We start from the raw sequence: 22,395 nt of genomic DNA on the forward strand, positions 1-22,395 counted from the left end.
ACCTGCATAACCAAGTCCTTGTGTTAAAATCTGTTCGAAATAACTGGAGTAGATTGTCTTCCTGACCGGACCCTGGTACAAGGTAGGCAGACCCACGGTATGGAGTTCCCCTATTTTGTTATTTTAAGTTATACAGTCGCCAGTACCCTTAAAGCTAAATCTTGATCTCCAACTATGTGTACTTCCTCTGCACAAATGTCTAGAAAATTACACAAAACATGGATATTGACTATTTCCCTCCTAAATAATTATACCTTGCATTTCCACCAATAGTATATGAGAATGCTCCTATAATCTCACCAATTTGAAGTCATAAAAATAGGGTCTAATTTAAATTTCTTTTCCTTTACCACTAGCTAGGTTGAATTTTGTGTCTTGGCTATCTCTAGCATTCTGTTAGCCTTGATCTGACTCCCCCTTCAGTTGAAAGACTGTAAGGATAAGACAGAGGCAAGTGCTTTTTAGATGCTCATATAAGTAAGGGCTTTACATCCTGAATGTGAAACACATATGCCTATACGGAGACTACCCAGAGTCTCTGAGGGTTCTGCTACATCTCAGCCAGTAGACTGCTGGGCCAGCCGTGGTTCTTCAGTGGTGCTTGAGATCTAGGGGCTCAAAGACGGCCTAGGAAAAGTCACCTACTTTCCCGTTCCATTGGGACTGTGTTTCTGGAGTGAGAAATATCTGGGGTCAAGGCCAAGAGTTAGCTACATGCCTGTCAAGCACATATAGTCAAAATCAAAACACTCATCAACTACTCAGACGGGCCAGGAAGTACTAATATGCTCAAAAGATGACTGCACTCTTGAAAAATGCTCACGAATCACACACTGAATATTTTGAAAAATGTTAAAATTTATTAATAGTTAACATCACACAGTTAATTCAACTAGTTCTTTATTGTACATGACAACATCTTCACTAGACTGAGGGCTCAAGGATTTGAGATGATCTGCTATTGAGCACATCCCAGTACAAGACTGAGAGGCAATGTATTTACACGGGCAAAGCAGCGTCAGCAAGGAACTGTCACCTAACTGTGGGAACACAAACATTCAAACTGCATTTTCCAGCTTTCCTTTTTGGAAACCAAGGACACATCTTAAATAGCCACACACACAGCTCTACCTTTTAGAAATGTGCAATTTCATAGATGGTGCCTAATTTTCAAGTTTAAAAGTTAAGGTTCATTTCTATTTCTCGGGCATCCTTTAATGAGACACAAATCTAGACACTGTTCCAGTACAAGTTTGATAAATGTGCAAAAATTGGGTGCTGTTGAGTTGCGTCTTTCCATTTTTCTGTTTTGATCCTCGTATCCTACTCAACATTGTTAAAAGGCCATCCCCTCTTTATTATGAAGTATTCAGGTTTAACGTGTGGGGGTGTGATCATTTTAGGGCAGAAGTGGGCTTTCAGATTCAGAATTAACTGCACTCTAAACAGCAGGGTAAGGAAGGTTTTATGTCTCCTCTCACCACCACCCCAACCCCGCACCAAGCAGTTTGAAATAAACACTTCTTGTAAAAACAGCTCAGTGTAAGGAAGTCTGTGGACAACACCTCTTGTAGAACATTTACAAAACAAATTGAAGGCGAACTTTGCTAGGAGGGCACAAATCCACCAAAAGTGTTGTCCCTGAAGTTTCGTTGGTTTGATTGTTTGTTTTGGTTCGGTTTACTATCAACAATTAGACAATTTTTTCAATGTTTTTGGTGGCTTCCTTTGTATTGTTAGAGAGGTTTAAAATACTAATAACTGCCCTAAGGATGAAGATTTCTAAGCAGAGTCTATTTGAAATGATTCCTGTTTCCTTTGTTAGCATCTCATGTAATATGGCTCCAGGAAAGTCCCTAGACTGAGCAGCCAGTTAGCGTGGTTTCTTCAATCCATAGCCCCAGCCTCCTTCACTCTGTCCCCAGCCACCTTCCAAGTTTCTGAGTCTGCAGGGAAAGGAGCTGGCAAGGAGCTGCTTGGCCATTCGCTCACCCTAAAGAGGCTTTCCTTCTTTTCCTGAAGATGAATGAGGTATTTCTAGGAACCAATCAGTATCTTCATCTTCCATCCTTTAACTACACTGATCTACTAATGAGACCCTGTGTATTTACAGACATAACAAATTAACATATAAATACGTTACATACAACCGACCGTTACGTACAGTGTCAAAATGAAGGAGCAGATGTACTTCATGAACTAAATAAATTTCAAATATAAATTAAAATGAAAATACAGTGTTTCCACCTCTGCAGGAAAAAATTTTTAAACAGACCAAAAAGTCTTCCCTCCCCCAAAGGTCCACTGCTTATGGATGACTTGTGAACCCACAAGGAGATGTGACAACAAGCCCACTCACAGGACTCTTAGCTTTGGTTTTGCTTGCTCAGACTCAGGATGCTTTGATTCCAGGAACAGCATCCACTGGAACCCACTAGGCAAACGCTTAAAGATGAGGTTGAAGAGGGGCTGCCACATGGCTATCCATGGGTTTCCCCTACATTACCGCCCCTCCTCCCAGCCTATGGGAGAATCAGGCTCAAGTCAGTGGAGACCTCCCAGATCTCTGAGAGGAGAAATAGCATCAGCTTCCATGCTGGGGGATGCTCTCCACCTAGAAATGTCATGTTCAGGCTCCAAGGTGAAGCAACCGTATTTTTTCATTAGTGTCCCCACCCTGTAGGGTTATACAGGGACATGGAATTTGGCCAGGGGGATTACTAAAGGTTAAATTTTTTTTCAAGTTTTAAAAGAACCCATGGTAATGGTTGTGACAAGTGGGAACAAATCCTTACTTCAAACTGTATTTATCTCAGGAGGGCTAAGCCTTGGGTACCAAACTCTACAGTGAGTAGACAGAGACAAAACCCAGTCCGATAAGGTCCTCTCTGCCAAGGAAAAGCCAAGGGGTCTGTCTCTGACACAAGGGGATCAACTTATAATTTAAAGCAGGAAAGAAGGGAAACCAGAGGAAGTCCTTCCAATGTCAGGGGCTCTACCGCTGTCCAGCCTCTCGGATGCGGCAGGCCACAGCAGTGATGAGAGCCGCCCCCTTCCCGCTGCCATCCTCCGACTCCAGGAAGGACACATCACATTTTGGAGCCAAGTCCTTCACCGTCTCATGCATGACTTTGGCAAAGCTGGAAAAGTTGGGAAGAAGACAGAAAAAATACCTTAGTCACAATTGACTTGTGTCCTCAGAGATGGGACCCTAAGAAGTGATGCTGGAAACCCAGGAATAATTGAGATGGGAAAGAGGATGACAGCTACCATATATGAAACATTATGTATGGTGTTTCAGAAAACTGAAACTTGGAGAGACCAGCAACATGCCCAAATTCTATGTCACAGTGGGCAAGTGGGAAGCTAAGATTCAACTCTAGGACAAAAGTCTGAGATTCTGGCAAGCTGTGTTCTTAAAACTAAGCAGTGAAAGAGAAGTTCAACAGTCATGGACGCCACAAGCATACCTTGCAGAAGTGTATATATAACCTGTTCATCAACTCTGGAGGGAAGGATGAAGCGCCACATGTGTGATATTCTATTATTTTCCAGAGGTATTAACTCACATCAGACTCATATCTAACCCAAAATGTCATTAAAGGCAAAAGGAGCAGACTTAGGAGGGTGTGTTGAGAACAGAAATCACAGATTCTTCCTGATATGGGACTAGAGGAAGAAAACGTTCGTCATCATCTCCCCACCAGAGCAGGGACAAGTTGCTCCTCCCCATCTGCAGAGCTGAGAACAGAGGCTCCTAACACCAAGCCCCAGTGCTGGTGGCTAGACTTCTGTCCCCCTTCTGACCCTCACTTGGGACTGAGCTTCCTATTTTCACAATGACACTGATCATCAACAAGAGAAACTTGGAACTTCTCAAGGTCCAGTCTTTTCACTAACTGTGTAGACTCTGGGCAAGTTTCTCAGCTCCCTGAAACAATCATGGTGACAGCAGGTGACAATTCAATCGATGAGTCTCTCCATCCTACCTCATGTCCAGGCAAGGGGCACAGCTCTATTCTTTTAACTTTTAGTTGAAGAGCTTCTAGGGGAGAGGGACTGAGGCACTTCCTAATTTTAAAACAATTTATTCAACATATGCAAGTGAGGGAAGAAAGAAGAAGAGAAATAGTGATGAGAGGAGAAAAGGGAGAAGAGATGGAGAAAGACAGGAAAAAGAGTAAAAAGAAAAGGGAATTCAGTACTTCCATACCACGGGTGAGGGTGGAAAACTTCTTCTACAGAGGGCCAGACGATAGGTATTTTGAGCTCTGTAGGTCATATGGTCTGCTGTTATAACCGAAAGCAGCCATAGACAGCACATAAACAAGTGGGTGTGGCTGTATTCCAGTAAAACTTTAGTTACAAAAACACTTGTGGCTATAATCTGCCAACCCCTACCCTAGACTGTAGAAAAAAATCTTGATCCAGAGTTCCGGCATACATTTACTAGAATGTTGACAGGAGCACTGCTTGTAATAGTCAAAACCTAGAAATAACCCAAATATCCATCATTAGAATAAATTATAGTATAGTCATTCAGAGGTATGCTATACAGCCTTGAAAATGAATTAACTATGATTGCAGACTTCAGTGTGGATGCATCTCAAAACCATAAATGTGGTGTGAGAAAAGCCAGTCAACAAAAGAAAAGATGTCATATGGTAAATTCAAAATTAAGTAAAACTAAACAATGTAGATGCATACGTAGATATATGGAGGGGGAAAAGAAAGCAATAGACTTAATCACCCCGGCACTCACTCATGGTAGGGGGGAGTGAAGGGTGCAATTGGGAGGGGCTCACAGGGGGCTTCCTAGCTGGGTGGCAAAACACAGACCTACTTCTAGTTATTAATCTTTAAACTATAATATATATATATTATATACACTCTTTGGAACGTCTGATAATTTGCCATAAAATAAAGAGAGAGAGAGAGAAAGGAAAGCAAGGAAAGAATGGTGAGAAAGAGGGAGAAAGATGGGCAGGAAGAGTGGAGATCAGGCACTCACTGAGGATGTAGCTTGTAGAGGGTCCCATCCACGCCCACTGTCACTTTGAGGGTGTCCAGCCCACGGTTCTCTCGTATTTTGTCCACCACGGCGGCCATGCCTGCACCACAGAGTTGGGCTGCCCGCCGCGCCACCACAGTGCACACCTCCTTGACAATGATGCTGTCATCACAGGTGCTCTCAAGCCCTAAGTGGTGCAGGATGGCACGGACCTGCAGCAGGGCCAGGCAGTCACTGGGCCAGGAGGAGACAGTGAGTGGTCAGTCACATACCTAGAGGGCATGGTGGCCTGCCACTCCGGGGCCTGGCTCCTTCATCACAAGTGGTTCTGGGGGACCTGGCCTTCTGAGAGCTGGGGGTAAAAGCCACTGCCCCTGAGAGGTGGTTCCATTCTTAAACTCAGTTCAGGAACTAGTGCTCATCTCACTGACCCTCACAGAGAGAACACGAAGAAACAGCTCCTTATGCCACTTTGCCCAGGCAAGGTAGAGCGCTGCTGCTACAAAACTGACACTCAAAACAAAAGGAAATTCACTGTCCATGTTTTCCACTTATCTGGAAATATTGACAGTAAAGACAGTGATGATGCTCGTATGCAACAGTTTTCAGTTGCAAAGCCCTTTCCTGTCCAATCTCTCATTGTTCACAGGTCAGCAGAACAGGCATCACCCACCAACATTAAATGCCTGTTCTATTTCTACTCCCCCACTCCGGGTTGTCTGAAATCTACCTGTGCACTATTTATAAAACAAAGATAAATAAAACTATATGGAGAAAATAAACAGACATGCAAACTAGAACAATATTCTATTCACTGGTGCAGATGCCCTAGGGCCCCACTCATGAACGCCAACCAGTTCCTGTTTTCCTATATGCATGAGAGTAATAATGACACAGCATTAATTTTTAAAAGGCTCTGAAATTCAGTATTCTAATTTGGAGCAGACTTCTCCACCATTAGACTGGAGGAAGAAGGCTTTGCTTTAATGAGCCGCCACAAGGCATGTTTCTGCATTGCCTGACATGCCAACCTCACTCAATCCTGGTTGCCTTATTACAGCAGCCAGCAGTTAAGAAGAACCCTTTTGCCAAGCATAAAGTGCTTTAGTGGGTTATCTTCCTCCGTGCGTTCCAATTTACATTCTATGAGCAGCTATATTTCTTTCTACCTTTGAAATTGGTCTAAAACCCAACAATACTTCTTTGCACAGGCTCATCCAGCTTACCATGATTTTTCATGAGAATATTATATATTTTCCCTTAAAATGCCAACTGTTCATAACGTACTTTAAAACAACACTATATAGATACAAACATGTGAACTACTAAACTGACCTTTATGTAAGCCACACCCTGATCTTACTTGAACTGTGGAAATCCCAGCTTGTCTGTCCATGAAAAGGAGGATATACAGTCTATCCTATTCCAGGCCCTAAATTCTCACCTCTCAATCTGAGACAGGAACTTGGTTTCAAAGATTCCCCGTGTCTTGAGCCGCTCCGAGATGCGGCCACGGAAGAGCAGCCCATGTTTGGTGAAATCGATGAGGATGTTACGAACAATTTCGCCCAAGTACATGCCACTGATCATTTTCTCGAACCTGCAATGCAGGTAATGTTCATGGAGGTTAAGAAGGAAGGTGGTGGGATGTGCTGAGATACACCAGCTCCGTCACCCCCATCGCATTAGAAGGTAGAAGGCATACAAATTCCCCTTTGTGGGAAGGAAATGCTATTTGACTCACTGAGGCAGGATTCCTGGCATCCACACATACTGACTCATAGCCTTCAGTAAAACGTGTCCTGAGGCCCAAGGGGTTCCCTGAGATTGACCCCATTTTGTGGTTTCATTTCCCTTCCAAGGCTTATTCCCAACTCCTCAAGAAGGAACGCACACCCAAACCCCACCACACTTCCAGAAGGGTAAGATGCTGTCTTAATCCCCTGCGTTGCTGAGAATTTAGCACGCTTTCTCTTCAGCCTAATCACTTATTGCTCAAGTAACTAGTGCCAGCTGGAGACCCCTGTTCTGGCCACTAGAACGAAACATGACTACTCAATGGCATGAGGGTCTTCTGGCTCTACCTAGTGCCTTTAAAAAGTCAATGTTCTCAGTTTCAACCAAAACCCCATCATCATTCAATCTTGTCTTACTCCAGCCTGTTTCTTTCATTAATGTTGCCTGCCTGGCTCCTGGAGGCATTTTAGCCTGTGACCTCTACTATAAACAAATATTTTGCAAAGTATATTCTGCAGAAGTATGGTCCCTGATTAATCTAGTTAGGAAACACTACGTGCAACCTCTTCCTAATGAGATCCCACCATACCAGGGGCTTTGTGATGCTGGGGCTACCCCCTTGTCCAGTATGACAGTAAAGGGTGCTATATACTGGATGGATGGAGGAGAAAGAAGTTTGCTTCTATTGCTTCCTATTCCTATCTGCCTCATCCCAGCAGTGCTTCTTCACCCTGATGGCAGCAGGTGGTTCAACTGTCTGTTTTTCCTCAAGTTCCAGATCTAGGTTTTAATACTCTCTCCCACCTGTTCTCCTAGTCCTCAGGGTAGGAGCTGATTGCTACATGTACTAACTGCTCCTCAAAAAGCATCCCCTTTTTGTCTTTTCATCCCTCTAAAACCTGTGTGACCAGTTCCCTATATGATATTCTCCTTGCAACATAACTGTTGTGATTTGTTTTCCCAATTGGACTTCAAGAGAATCACAGTCCAGCAGGGGGAAAAGGACTTAACCCAGAACTTTCCAGATGTATTTGACAAGAAGCCCTTTCCAAAGAAATCTCTTCTATTAACATCTCAAGAGAATGAGTGTCCCGGGATTTGCTGTTGTGGAGGACCAGATCACTCATCACTGTTCAGCTCTGAGATGAACAGACCAGGGCCTACATGCAGTCGGGTACCTACCTCTGTTTGCCAGGGTTGAGGGAAAGTTCATCCACAGCTGCATCAAATTCTGTGCGGAAGTCATCTAGGCATCCATTGTCCCCGAAGGCCCCCCACTCCATGTTGACACACATCCGCCCCTCTTCCCCTTCCACCAGCTCAACATTCCGCATCTCCTCCATGTAGCAGGCATTGCTGCCCGTGCCTGCCAATCAAGAGATGTCAGTCAGGGCCTCACTCTGCACTTGCCATCCTCCCACCCTGGGTTGTGTGTCCCCACACAGGAAGGACAGCCCGAGTCCTTACCAACAATGAGGCCAACTTCACAGTGAGGGTCTTCATAGCCACAGGTCATCATAGTCCCAACTGTGTCATTCACCACAGCAACCACATCCAGGTCAAACTCCTGCGAGCAACAGCAGATCCCAATCCACAAAGGAACCACAATATTCTCCCTTCAGACCCTTGCAAGGGAGATTTAAATGGATCTAAAGCTTATAAGGCAGGGCTCATTTTCTCTGCTCAAATATCACCTCTTCAGAGACCTTCCCTGGTTATGCTGTTTAAAAGACTGCCCTTCCCCAGCCCACTCACTCTGTCCTCACCCAACTTCATCTTCCTTCATAGCTCAAGAGCACCTGACATTAGCTCATGGGATTGTTTATATAACAAGAGCGTTCTGTGGGCGTTCCTGAATCCCCAGTTGCCAAGAGCAGGGCTTGACACACAGCGTACACTCACCAACTGCTGAAGAACTAGGTTAACTCTCCCTTTGACCAACACAACTGCACTTAACACTTCCCCCAGCTCTGAACACCCAGATCACTTCGGGCCTCATGTCACGCCTCTCCCACCTCTCGCCGGTGGATGGCTTCCTTCAGCAGTGTAACCACGTCCTCACCCTCGCAGCCAGATGCCTTGAAGCCTTTAGTCCACTTGAGGAGGATGCTCTAAAAATCACACATGGGCAGGGATGTGGATATCAGAGAAGGGCTCCTGGGTCATTTTCTAGTTCACAACCTCACAGGTTATACAGATGCCCTTTAAAAACCAATCATCTCACCCACAAATTATTCTAAACCTGTTTCACCTACTAGGAGTGCCTACTATGCAACAGGTACTGGGCTAGGCACAACCCATGTGTTACAACGTTTAATCCTCACAGCACTTTCGTGGAATGTTTATCATTATCATGCCCATTTTACAGGTAACGGTAGCTCTGGAGTAACTTGCCCAAGGCCCACAGCTTGCAAGAGAGGAGGACTCACCCCCAGGCCCAGCAATTCCAATGGATGGGCTCATAAGCACCATACGATGGCCCCTGCCAAGGAACTAAGTTCTAGATGCTTGTTTCTTTCACTGGGAAAAGCAGTCTGTCCTGTACATCGTACAGAGGGGCGGGTTTGTGTCTCTAAATTTTCAAACTCCAGTACGAAGTGAACAAGTACCCTTCGCTGTGTCAAAGGGCCCTCCAGGAGCAGATACATGGCGGCTTTGAATATGGAGGACTGTTTCCTATACTGTTCCCTCATTCCCTCTTTGCTGCCATAGCATATCAGGGAACAAGCACCAAGGACCCCCAGGCCCCCTTCCTGAGAGATCAGAACCTATAAGTGGGCTGTGTGCTCACTATCCACCCCCTTGTATTGTTTCTCCATGACTTGCTTGGTTGTTTATATCAACCAGCTTGGCATTTCATGGCCCAGGAGTTTGGTCTTACAAGTCCCGCTGTGTTCAGATCCCAGGAAATTTGGAAAAACAAAGTACAATCTCAGCAGTGGCCTGGTTTACACACCCACATCCAAACAACTATGTGCTTCTCTCCACCTGATTTTCTTGTCTACAAATTAGCTTGACGTCTCCGATGAAATTTTGTATTTGGCACTTTCAAGCGTACAGAATGTTCGAATTACATTATTGCAGGTGGTCCTTAATAATAAGACATGGAGAGGCCCCAACAGCTGAGGAGAACTGCCCGTGGCCACCAGCTAACCCAGGCAGCTTGAGGCCTCTGGACCTCAGCACCTGCTGGTTTTCCCATCAACAGGGTGATCTCAGCAGAGCAGAATCCAGCTTACAGACAACAACAGACAAAACCCGGCTTCTGCTTCATTTGTTCTTAGTTTTCACAGTTCTAGACTGAATACATGCTCCTTACAGAAACTTAGAACCTATGGTATAAAGTCCAATACAATGACCTGGAATTTTACAATTCAAGCACTAACAGAAACAGTTAACATGCCTTGGGAGCCACTAGATAAATATATAAACATATATACATGTTGCTATACTTGAAAAGTAAGATAGTGCCTGTTAAAAATATTTCAGTAGGAAAAGTCTGGAAGCATATACACTGGAATGTTATGTTTTTATCTTCCTATTAATCACGTTTTGCATATTTCTATATTATAGAGATTATACTTCGATTAAAAATATTTTTTTAGTCTTACCACGAGTGTTCTCCCAAATCATTGAAATTCCTTGAAAAAACTAGTTGCTGATATGAGGCAGTGAATGACTCATGATTTAACTATTTCCCACTGTTGGACAACTTGGTTTGTTTCTAATGACTTATAATAAGCAATGTTTCATTAAATATCACATAAATATTTATACATGTTTGATAAGTCCTTTTGGTAAATTGATGCAAATGTGAAGGCTTTAAAACCCAATGCATTGACACTGAAAAAATATATGTTGAGACAAAGAAGTTGGAAAAGCTAAAAGCAATTCTGGACTAGCTAACACTGGACAAATGTTAACAGCTGTTGGGAAATACTGGATTAGGCAGGGTTTTTATTGCGGGACTTCCTAAAACCATAGGAAGTGCACGTGCTAGTGCACGTGGTGAATTTAACCCTCAGAAGGGAGGAGTAAGAGGCATTTACAAAACTCAGCTGAGCAACGTAAGGCCTCCTGTTCCAGGGACGCTGTTGGAAACGCAGGCCTTTTCCCGCCACTGGGCCAAGCCCACCGTACCTATGACTGTTCCCACCTACATGCCTTTCTCCATACTGCCAGGCCTGCCTGCCTTTCTTCCTCAGCAGCTCATTCTTCTGACCAAGTATTCCTCATGCCCTCCAGGTATGTGCTCAGATTAACATCATCCTCAGGGCTTCATCATTCCACTGCTGCCACATTCCAAAGAGCAGCTCTTGCTTTTCTGAGCTTGCTTCCTCAGTCCAGTTTGTTTGTAGACACCTATAGCAGGAACCATGCCCTTTGTACCCTGGTAACTCCATCCACAGCATATGTCCACCTGTACCAAGCATGTAAGCTTCTAGAACACCGATCGAGACAGAGAGAAACAACTGCTTAAATAAGAGTATTCTGATATCTAACATACCAATTATCTGCCCTGAGTAAGCCTAGGCGTTGCCTACTCAGCTCTCCTAGGCTTCAACACACCCATGTCCAGAATATGTGGGAGCACCAGCTCTTCAACAACCTGCTTCATTCATCCGAGGCAAGGTGACAGGGAATGAAAAGCAAAGGTGACACTAGCGAAACACCAGGGCAGCCAAGGGAGATGGAGTGAAATGTCCTGAGCCCAAAACAGGAGCCTCAGGAGCAGCTGAGCATAATGGACAGCATGGACTCAGGTGTCAGGAAACCGGAATGAAATCATGACTTAGCCACTCCCAAGCTATATGACCTGCAAGATAGTTGGCATCTCCGCAGACATTGTTCTCCTTTCTGCAAAACGGGTATACAAACACCTACCTTATATGGTTGCTCTAAGGGTTAAATGAGATTACGCACACAGGAAGCCTAGGAGTACCTCGCATAAAATGCTTTAAAAATGTCAGTTGTTGATATTATTAGCATCATCATCATTATCCCAAAGATTGTTACCTGCTTGACCTCTATCAGCTCTGACTTGCTCATTCCCATCAACAAGCCCTTCCCCATGATTCGTCACTCATGCCCTTGTTTTCTTCCTCTCAGCTAAGCATTCTCCCCTGCTCGAAACTCTGGCTGGTTCAGAGTCAGTACAGCCCATAGGAGAGTCCTCCAGGAAGGCACTATTACCTCGTCCAGGCTGTTCTGCTGGCAGGGGAAGGAGAAGGTGAAACCCAGAGGCAGGGACACGCCCTTCATGCCCATGTACTCAAGGAAGTCGGCAATGCACTGGACGATGTGGTCAAAGAGCTGCAAGCAGAAATTGGGCTCTGAGAGGAGGAACCCTGGCCCGGGCGTGCTGCCCCACCAGGGTCTGAGCACCAGCTCGAGTCCTCCACCCAGGAGAAACGCCAGCTCAGGCATGCACCTAAGCAAAGGCCAGCCCAGGGCCCTAGCCCATGTAGCCCTCCCCAGGACCACGGGTGAACAGAGAAAGCACTGTCCTCCCAGGTGAGAAGTGGGTGTCTCCTGGGGTCCCCTCCCAGAGGTGCCACCCTGCCTCACCTCATCCCCTGTGCCATGCATGACCTCCCGCGGGATAGAGTAGATCTTGTTGTGCATCTCCACTCCACGTCGCTTCCCATTCCGCACGCGCACCAGCAGGACCCGGAAATTGGTACCCCCAAGGTCCAAGGCCAGGAAGTCACCTTTCTCTGGAAAATAAGCCCAGGAAGATGGTGGGTTGGGGCTGGAGAGAGTGACAGTCTAAACACCTTCCCCTAATGGGGAGCTCTTCCAGGAGGCCCTGGACAACCTCAGGGTGACAGACTGTGAGCTCCACCTAATGATAAAGAAAATAAGATCCCCGGGGCCAGAACCCTGCTGGCTCCTTAGTGGTTCTCAAATGAATTCAAGTTGTGGGGCCCCAGGAGTCACAATGAGCTCCAGAGCTCCAGAACACAGGAAAGAAATGGTGATACAGTATACTCCAGGATATCTAGACACGCCACTTGTACTAAATCAAAGGCCACCTCACATAAGTCTCTAGAATACAGAAGGAACAACAGAGTCCAACTCTTTAAAGGAAACTGAAGGGAAATGTTTCTAGAATGAGAAAAACCTCCTTTTTAGGACAGTCACAACGCACTACGTGTGTCACACACAGTTTCCATGCAACCCTCAGGCAGCCCTAAGAGGGAGGCATTGCATTCCCCTCTATGGAGGAGAGAGATCTGGCTGTGCTCAGGGCCACACAGCCTGAAGATGGTAGAGCTGGGACCGAGTCCCAGTCTCCATCTCTGGAACCTGTACCAGCTGTACCACACTGGACTGGTCAGTGATCATTTTTCTGAATTGGGAAAAGACCTTCGTTTCTTAGATTGCAAGACCTAGAGCAGGGCTCAGCAATCTTTTTCTGTAAAGGGCTGAGCAGTAAACATTTTAGGCCTTATGAGCCACAGTCCCTGCTGCAACCATACAACTTGGCCATGATAGCGCAAAGCAGCCATAAACAGCATGTAGGCAAATGGGCATGGTTGTGTACTAATAAAACTTTATTTACAGAAATAGGCACTGGGTCAGATTTAGCCCATGGACCTCAGTTTGCCAACCCCTGGCCTCATAAGAGCTAACCCTGGAACCAAAATTCCCGATTTGAATCCCAGCTCTGCCATTTTTCTAGATGTGTGAAGTTGGGCAGATTTCTTAATTTCTCTGTGCCTAGGTTTTGTGCAAAACGTAGTAGCTTGTTAACAAACAAAATGAACTACTAATCTCTGTTAACGGTTAAAAATTAAATGAATTAATATGTGTAGAATGCTTAGAGAAGCACTTGACACATAGTAAGCCTTCATTACGTATTTACTATTATCACCATTCAGTTTTAGCAGAGGAATGCCTTGGTTGGGACCCCTGAACACTAGAATTTCCCAGTACTAGAGCTGAAGAAACATGGTCAACAGTCTGGCCTGAACACCCAATGCTAAGGCTAAGGGAGTCCTCCCACAGCGACTGAACCCTGTGGTGAGCTGGGTGGCATACCTGTGCCATCAGGGGTGGCACACACATAGGTGGGCAGCATCTTGACGGGGGCAATGGTGTGAGTCTCCTTGCTCAGACCTCGCTCCATTTCTACCTTCATCCTCCTCTTGACCTCCAGCAGCTGCTCACGGCTCAGCTTCAGAGACTCCAGGGTCTTCTGGCGGGCTCGGTGTTGATCGGCCAGCCGGTAGGCCACTGCTGTCACCATGGCTGCCCCCTTGCCACTGCCGTCCTCAGAGCGGAGGAACCGGATGTCGCAGTCGGGCACCAGGCGCCGCACGGTCTTGTGAAGACGCTTGGCGAAACTGCAGTCACAGACGTGGGGTAAGAGGTGGGTGTCCACAGTTAGAGTCAATGGTACAAATGGTGGGGGCAGTAGCTCACCACCTCAGCCCAAATGACACCCTAAACATCCTCTCCCTACTCTTTCCCAAGTTAAGGGTCACTGTATAAAAGCTCAGCTATTCAACTGCGACCACCCTGCTAAAAGGAAGGGTGGCCTTCTGGGAAGCCAGTGTCGCCTGCATGCACTCACAGAAGACTCCCTTCCCATAGGCCACAGTTCCTTTGCCCAACTTATCAGCCTCAGGTGATTCTGACACCAACTACTATTCATGTTTCATCCTTCATTTCATTAGATGCTGCTTATGAAAGACCCAAAAAGGAAAAAGTCAAAATGCTCTTCTGGACTTTGGCCTCTCTTTGGCCCATTTCTGCCAACAATCCTAGAGGTGTCTGAACAGCTAAAGATAATAGGTGTGTTCAGCAAGAAATTCTCGTGTGGTGGTTGCTTGGAGCCATGGTCCCCAGGGCCTACTCCAAGTGTGGCCTATAGGCCACCAGCATCTCTGGGGGCTGTTCGAGATACAGGATCTCAGGCTGAACACAGACCTTCTGAATCAGAATCTACCTCTTAACAAGATCCCCAAGTAATTCGTGTACAGCTTAAAGTTTTAGGAGCTTTGGACTAGGAGCCTAGGGAATGGAATGGCTGAGACCTTCCACATCTACCTTCAGTTAATGAAGGCCCACTGACCTGGCACTCATATTAGGTGAAAATGATGGGATAGTAAGTGGGCACAATTGAGAGAAATCCTTCAGGTCCCAACTGAAATTTGAGTATTTCAGCACTTATGACCAAGGGATCAAACCATGGAGGGCAGGGCAGGATCAAATCAATACCCAGGTGAGCCAGAGAAGCTGGAAATAAGAGGGTGCAGAAGAAGAGCCCCTAGAAGCCAGGAGAGCTCTGAGTAAAGCCCTAGTTGGCAGCCTTCAGAAATAGCCTCTACCCATGCCAAGGAAAACACACTCATAGCTCCCGCTTGCCCCACTGGGAGCTTTTATTCTACAAAGAACCTCAACTCTGTGGTCCATCTCCACCACCCCACAGTGCAAAACCGGGTTCCTGTGGAGTCAGGTCTATCAGAGGCCCCGAATGCTGGCTCACTGGGGATGCTTCTTGTAGACAGAACCGTCCACCCCGATGGTGGAGCGCAGCCGCTCCCCGCCCTTGTTCTCCTTGATGCGCCGCAGGACGGCTGCCAGCGTAGCCGCGCACAGGCTGGCTGAGCGTGTGGACACGATCTGGCAGACCCGGTGAGTGGCCACACAGTCCTCCTGTGTCGGGTCCAGGCCCAGCCGCACCAGGATCTCACGGGCCTTCCGGATGCCATCCTTCTCCCTGGGAAACAGAAACAGCGTGTGGGCAGGGGTCCACTCACTGTGGCCAGTGGGCGGGGTATGTGGGCCGACATAGAAAGCCCTCGGCTCCAGCAAACACTATGTCCCAGGGAGGGCAGACACCCACCTCACTGCTCTGTCCACCTATGGGGGCGGCGGTGAGCAGTGAATAAGGAGGAGAGGAAAGCACAAGCTGAGTTCCTCTCCCAGACACACACACACACACACACACACACACACAGTACTTCAGGTGCCCATTTTTCCCCCAGTGAGAACAATTAATTTTTCTCACACACATCCTACGGGAGGACGAGGCCCTGGTCTTGGGGCTTTACGCACCAAGTTGTGCGTGTGTGAGTTTGCCTTTCTCAGGTTAGTGGGAATGGTTTCCCTCTGACCACAGGAACCCAGCTGTGGAGCCCATCCTATTTTCTCTCTATAAGGCAGTCAGAGTCTATTGCACTTCACAATGGAGTCAGCACTGCTTTACCTTGCATCTAAAGATGGCGATAAAGGGTTGATGCTATGAGATTAGCCCTCTTCTTAGGGGAACTAAGAGCCACACAAATATGAAGACTGTCATCCCCTCCAACTTTAACAAGTAGGTACAGTTCCTTCAAGAATTCCACTTAAAACAAAGTCATTTGAACTGTCTCACTGCTCTCTTTAGCACCAAAATCACCTCCTCTCCACCATCTGGTCCCTGAGACAAGGCCTCATCAAGCGACAAGTGGAAGTCTCAAGGACGGGAAACCAGGCCCAACACTTTGGATATTGTTAACTGAAAAACAAAAATCAGGCCATCCTCACTCCCACTCCTGCCACTCTGTGAAGATGTAGGTAGGCCTCAGCCCTACTTTTTGGAAATAAATGGGTCCATCTCAGGGCCACCCAAGGACCTATTTTTCTGTTATGAAGCAGGGGTCAGGACAGAGCCCTTTTTGAAAATCACCAATAGGGAATGAAATGTCAGAGCTTCAGGAGAAGGGAAAGGAAGTAGATGCATGTGAGTCATTAAAAGACCCACAGGGAGCCTCCAGCATTAAGCTTAGGTCCCTGGGCCAGGCAGGAACACAAGTGCAAAAGCACGAGTCCCTGCGTGGGGGCCAGCTGTCCCCAGCACCATGAGTCACTTTGGTAGTCAGCACGTTCAAAACAGACAAGAGTGGAGACTATCTGGCTGGTGACATCTAGCCACAGGCCTGCCATGTGAGGCCCAGGCCTCACCACTGGGTGAGACCCTCCTGCCGTCCACATTTGAAGGATCAAGGGTCCATGCGTCTTCCTCATTCCACGGCCACCTGTCCACCCTTCTGGGGTCCCAGTGAACAGAGAAGGACCCGAAGCTTACCCTTCAATATGTGAAACATCTTTGGTCTCAAAGTGGCCCGTGGCGAGGAGTTCAGGGCTGAGCTTCCCCCCGAAAAGCAGCTCCTCCTTGGCCATCTTCACTAGGATAAGCCTCACGAGCTCCCCCATGTACATTCCACTGATCATCTTCTCAAATCTGCAGGGAGAGACACACCAAAAAAATTAAGTCTCTGCTGCCAATGAACTCGCTACTCCCTTGTGGAAGCAACATGCACACACGTGAGGCTGATGCAGGACAAAGCGCTAACTTGTGTGGCACTGACTAGGAGTGAGAGATGTAGAGAAGTGATGGTATTTCCTTCTCTAGCAAGGAAATGCTCTTTTAAAATGAAATCTTATGTAGAACCTCAATATTTATTTACAAGAGGGAAAAAAAAAGGTCAGTCTGATTAAATTTGGGGCACAGGGCCAGCAACTCATCACCTCACACTGTCCCTCCCCTTGCAGGCCATTTGTGGATTCCTGAGAAAACTGTGAAAACAACCTGGGGTGGGAGGACGATGAAAAAGAGTAGAAGGACAGGTTGGGACAGGTGAGAAGGAGTACCAAGTGTCAGGTGGTCTTGGGAATCTGGGAGTGAGACATGTTGGAAGTTTCCGAGGAGGAAGGTGACTGGATAGCTGAGAGGGCAGTTGGGTAATTTATTTTTTCAACACTAGGTGACACTGTTTTCTTTACAAGATCGTCTTTCTGGCTTAGATATGTGACAGGAGAAACCAAGCCCTTACAATTCTTTCTAGCAAAAAAAGGCCCTTTCTTGGTATCTTAGAAAGGATCTAGGTCCTAGAGAGAGGAGGCACGCAGGGCCTTGGGCCACTAATCTACGCAGGCCTTCAGAGGAGGCCCAGAGCAGGGGTGTGGATGGGATTCCGATGTCACCTGGTGCAAACCAAAGAGAGGAAGCCGGGCCCTCGGGAAGTGACTTGCTCAAGACCCAAAGCCAGGTATGGCAGAACCGGAGCTAAGTGGAGAGCTGGCAAAACTGCCTGAACAGAAGGTATGTTTAAAATGTTTAAGCACCAGCACAGGCACGCTGCCTGAGAGGTAGCCCGGCTTCAACAGTAAGGAACTCACAGGTCTGCTTCTGCACCTTCTCCAAAATAGCTGGTTCTACGACAGATAGGGGAGGGGGCCAGTGGGGCTCTGAAGTGTGAGTGGTAAAAGTTTTTATTTCAGTTTTTAAAAACACTTTGTTTCAGTCAATGTTTGGAAAATAGTTATTTAGAAACATATAAAGAGTGAAAAAAAGTTCCTCCTCAAGCCCAGTAATAACTTCAGGGACAGCTGACACGTTGGTACATGTCCTCCCAGCATTTCTTTTTTTCTTTTTGAGTAGTTTTTTCAGTCCATGAATTTCCCACCAGCCATGGCAGACACAGCCAGTCTATGAAATGGACTCATGTTTCAACATGTGAGAGAAGCTTGTGACTTAAATAGACTGTGCTTTGAGGAAGCAAGGACTCCCCCTGTAAAGAAAAGGACTCTCTTTTATAAAGCTGGTTTATAGGTTGGATTTTCCTCTCCAAGCAGGGATTGGTACTAGAAGATTTCCTACAACAGTCACAACACCAGTAAGACCAGAGTGGGCATGGGAATTCCCTGGTGGTCCAGTTGTTAGGACTCCACGCTTTCACTGCCGAGGGCCCTGTTCAGTCCCTGGTTGGGGAACTAAGATCCCGCAAGCCTCGAAAAAAGACCAGAGAGGGCCTGATTGCTCAAAACGTTTTGTAACTGCCTTCAGAGCTTGCAGCAATCCCTGTTTCAAGATCTTTAATAAGGACATTGGGCAAATGTTTGTGAGAGTGAAATAATGTTTTGTAAGAATCAAAAGTAACTAGAGGGCTTTCCCTGGTGGCACAGTGGTTGAGAGTCTGCCTGCCGATGCAGGGGACACGGGTTCGTGCCCCGGTCTGGGAAGATCCCACATGCCATGGAGCGGCTAGGCCCATGAGCCATGGCCGCTGAGCCTGCGCGTCCGGAGCCTGTGCTCCACAACAGGAAAGGCCACAACAGTGAGAGGCCCGCGTAACGCAAAAAAAAGAAAAAAAAAAAGAAAAGTAACTAAAACCCAAGTCTGACCAGGTTGGAGAGACTTCAGGGGTCCAAAATGCTAGAGCCCCTCCTCCAGGCCACTCCAGGATCCTGGCTGGACCACAGGTCCAGGGAAGGTGGCCGAATGGGCTCCTTAACCAACTTTTCTACATGCCTTGGGTCTGGCTACGGCTGGAGCAGGAGGCCCTGGGACTGCTGCGACCCAGCCTAGCTCATAATAGGCAACGCTGCAGGAGTCTGAGTCAGAACCTCAGCCAGTAATTAGGAGCCAACTCTCACAGCTTCATCCCCTGAGCAGTGACAGAGCTGCGAACTACAAAAGGAGCTTTCAGATCCCTAATCTTTGCCATCTCAACATGACTTTTCTTATGTGGTGCACAAACTGTTTCTATGGACAGCTTACAAACCGAAGGTGGAAAGAAAGAGCAGGGCCGCACACTTCGAATACGAAGAATACGACCTTCTAAAATGACTGCTCTGAGAGATCCAGTCAAATCATTACCCATAATCTGTTTTGTCCGCTTGCTCTATCTTTTTTAGAGCGCTCTCAGCAACTGATAGTCACAATGTATTAGGAAGCACAACATTCCCATCAAGCAGTGGGTGTCTTGGCAACTTTTGGGGGCTATGAGGTTGTAAAGTAAAAATGACAGCCACCCCCGGACCTGGCCAGCCCCCACCTCAGCTCTGGAGCCCACCCCCCGAGCCCACCGCACACAGGGCAGCCGCTTACAGTTGCTTCCCGGGGTTCAGAGAGCCCATGTCGATCTCCTGGTCAAACTCCGTGCGGATGTCATCAAGCACGCCATCATCCCCAAAGGCTCCCCACTCCATGTTGATACACATACGGCCCTCATCACCCTCCACCATGTCGATGTGGCGCATCTCTTCCATGTAGCAAGCATTGCTGCCCGTGCCTGGACAAAACAAGGGACTGCTCGGCACCCACCCGCACCATCCTCCCCCCAAACCCCACATCTCTCCTAAACCTCCGTCCTGAGACCACCCCAGGGTGGCTGGGATTCCTCGGTACAGACCCCCAACATCCCAACATGGTCCAACCCACTACCACCCACAACTCCACAAGTCCTGGCTCAGCCCTCCAAAGTGACCGCACCATTATCTTCCAATATGAAGTATTCAATACAAAGGAACATCCAGGCCATGGACCCCTCCTCTCTTTGCAGCCCACCCCCGCAATCCATCGGCCAGCACTGCTCCTCACACCCAGTGCTCACGCACCCACAATGAGACCAATCTCGCAGTTCTGGTCATCATAACCACAGGTCATCATGGTCCCAACTGTGTCATTCACCACTGCCACAATGTCAATATCAAAGTCCTGCAGGGATAAAAGGGGGGCTTCTGACTTTCACTGTCACAGAAAGGTTACAGATGTGAAGATGAAGAGAAAGAGCAGTAAGACACACAGCTCAAGTGCAAGGCTAGAGCTGGAAACTGGGTCCAGATCCAGTCTAACAGCAGCATCTCACTTCCCACCCTGCTGGTCCTCATCTTGGAGGGCTTCGCTGACAGCAGCCCTGCAGTCTAGTTCACAGCCATCACTGCACTGAGAAGAGCCCATCTTATCATTTTCTTCTCATTCTCTTTTTTCTTTTCTTTCTCTCCCTCCCTCCCAGAAGGTCTTGTCCTTCTGTGACAAGACCTTTATCATGTCCTTTCTCTACCTTGTTCCACCCTGATATCAATATCATCCCAACTTTCTCATTTGAAAATGATATTCGAGTCTTCTTCAGATTAAGAACTAAAGGGTTTTTCTTGTACCAAGGCTAAGATTAGTTGTCCATCACGCTAATATGAAAACCCCAAAGGCATTTGATCATATATAAGATCACTGGCGTGCTAACTCTCTCAATATAGGTATGTCATTATGCAGCACACCTTAAACTTATACAGAGCTGTATCTCAATAAAACTGGAAAAAAATAAAGATTATTGAGTAACACAGCAGAGAAGAAGACAAGAAAACTTCTCATTAAGAACCACAAAAGATTCTCATGCTGATTTGAGGACAGACAGGGAAAGACTTCAGAGTGAACCCAAAAGAAAGTAAAGAGCCTCCAGACCCCAAGCTCCTGCCTCCCCATCTCTGCTGCCCTACTCACCCCTCTCCTCTGGATGGCTTTCCGGATCAGAGTAACCACATCTTTCCCTTCCACACCACTGGACTTGAACCCCTTGGTCCATGAGACCAGGAAACTCTGCAAAAGTACCAAGGAATATTGATTCCCCACAAAACTCAACCACACTCCTCATCATTAGGAGACCTCGTCCATGGGGCTAAACTAAAGTCATGACTGAATTTGTATATTTCTTCCTGACTAGTCTAGGAAGGAGAAACTCTGTCAATGACCAAGAAAGGAGACTAAATGAATGATTTATTGCCCCCAAGAAGTGGAAAGAGCAGGTTGTAGAAATGCCAAAATAAGACACTTGTATCCTAACGTCATTAACTTTCAACGATGTCTATCATAACACTTTAGAACAAAGGAGTCCCAGACTAATATCTCACTCCTGTTTCCCTAAGAGGGATAAGGATAATGTGCAATGTATATGGTCCTGCAAATTGCCATTTGACAGTGATAAAGACCCCCTCTTCTCCGATACCCCTTTACCATCGCTCTCACACACACCTACACAAATTCTCCCAGAAGGACAGAACTCCCAATACTCAAACATTGTCCACTCGATCCATCACAGCAACCTCCTTTACAACCTCCATTGTAAAGGTAGCAGGTGGCTCAGAGTTCTTCCCAGTCCTCCCAGTCCAAAGAATGAAGCAACAAAAGTGTCTGAAGAACTCATCTTACCTCGTCTAGTTTTGTTTGGAGACAAGGGAATGAGAAGGTAAAACCCAACGGGAGCTTCTTGTCTTTGATTTGTAGCTTATCCATGAAGTTGGCCAGGCATTCAGCAATGTGGTCAAACAGCTAAGGGCACACAACACAGGAAGATGAGCAGGGAGGCAGAATAGCTTAGAGATTAAGAGCATGGACTTTGGGCTCAGAAAGGAACTAGTTTAGCTGAATGTGTGCAAGATATGTATCCCCTCTGAAGTTTTAATTTGTTCATCTATAAAATGGGGGTGATAATTGTACCTGCCCATGAGTTACCAAAAGAATTAAGTGAGTCAATACATATAAGGATTTAACACTAGTTAGTGATTATTAAATACTGTCTTCCACTTACACCATTTATCCAAACCACCGTCAAAATAACTGCATTAGGCAGGGTAAATCATAGCCAAAGCTAATCAGAAAGTCATCGCGAGCCCTGGTAACGGAATATCCTTTGGTGGCTCTGTCAGAACCTCCCTTGACATGGATGCACAGCTGATTGTCTTACCAGAAAGGGCAGCCCATCTCACTGCCAAGAAGTATTTTAGCATCCCTGTCTCTTGTGATTGGGGGAGGGGATGGGACATTCTCTGTTAGCATTCTATAAATGAACTTAACGAAAATAAGTAACTTTTATATT

The 22,395-nt window shown here is 46.7% G+C and overlaps 1 protein-coding gene across 2 annotated transcripts in view; it reads right to left on the reverse strand.

The window, feature by feature from the left end:
• Positions 1–838: 838 nt before the first annotated feature.
• The window catches only part of HK2 (hexokinase 2), a 61,579-nt gene continuing 40,022 nt past the window's right edge, over positions 839–22,395 (reverse strand). For both annotated transcript variants that reach the window (XM_067704568.1, XM_067704569.1), the window contains exons 4-18: positions 21,729–21,848; positions 21,024–21,119; positions 20,141–20,240; positions 19,632–19,815; positions 16,827–16,982; positions 15,243–15,476; positions 13,793–14,097; positions 12,317–12,465; positions 11,942–12,061; positions 8,764–8,859; positions 8,216–8,315; positions 7,931–8,114; positions 6,456–6,611; positions 5,012–5,245; positions 839–3,140 (exon numbers count right to left, since the gene is read on the reverse strand). In XM_067704568.1, the coding sequence (XP_067560669.1) occupies positions 2,996–3,140; positions 5,012–5,245; positions 6,456–6,611; positions 7,931–8,114; positions 8,216–8,315; positions 8,764–8,859; positions 11,942–12,061; positions 12,317–12,465; positions 13,793–14,097; positions 15,243–15,476; positions 16,827–16,982; positions 19,632–19,815; positions 20,141–20,240; positions 21,024–21,119; positions 21,729–21,848 (2,379 nt within the window). In that variant the 3' untranslated portion in view covers positions 839–2,995. The remainder of the gene's footprint in view (positions 3,141–5,011; positions 5,246–6,455; positions 6,612–7,930; positions 8,115–8,215; positions 8,316–8,763; positions 8,860–11,941; positions 12,062–12,316; positions 12,466–13,792; positions 14,098–15,242; positions 15,477–16,826; positions 16,983–19,631; positions 19,816–20,140; positions 20,241–21,023; positions 21,120–21,728; positions 21,849–22,395) is intronic.

Source organism: Pseudorca crassidens, chromosome 14 (genome assembly GCF_039906515.1).
Source record: "Pseudorca crassidens isolate mPseCra1 chromosome 14, mPseCra1.hap1, whole genome shotgun sequence".
Classification (NCBI taxonomy): Eukaryota; Metazoa; Chordata; class Mammalia; order Artiodactyla; family Delphinidae; genus Pseudorca; species Pseudorca crassidens.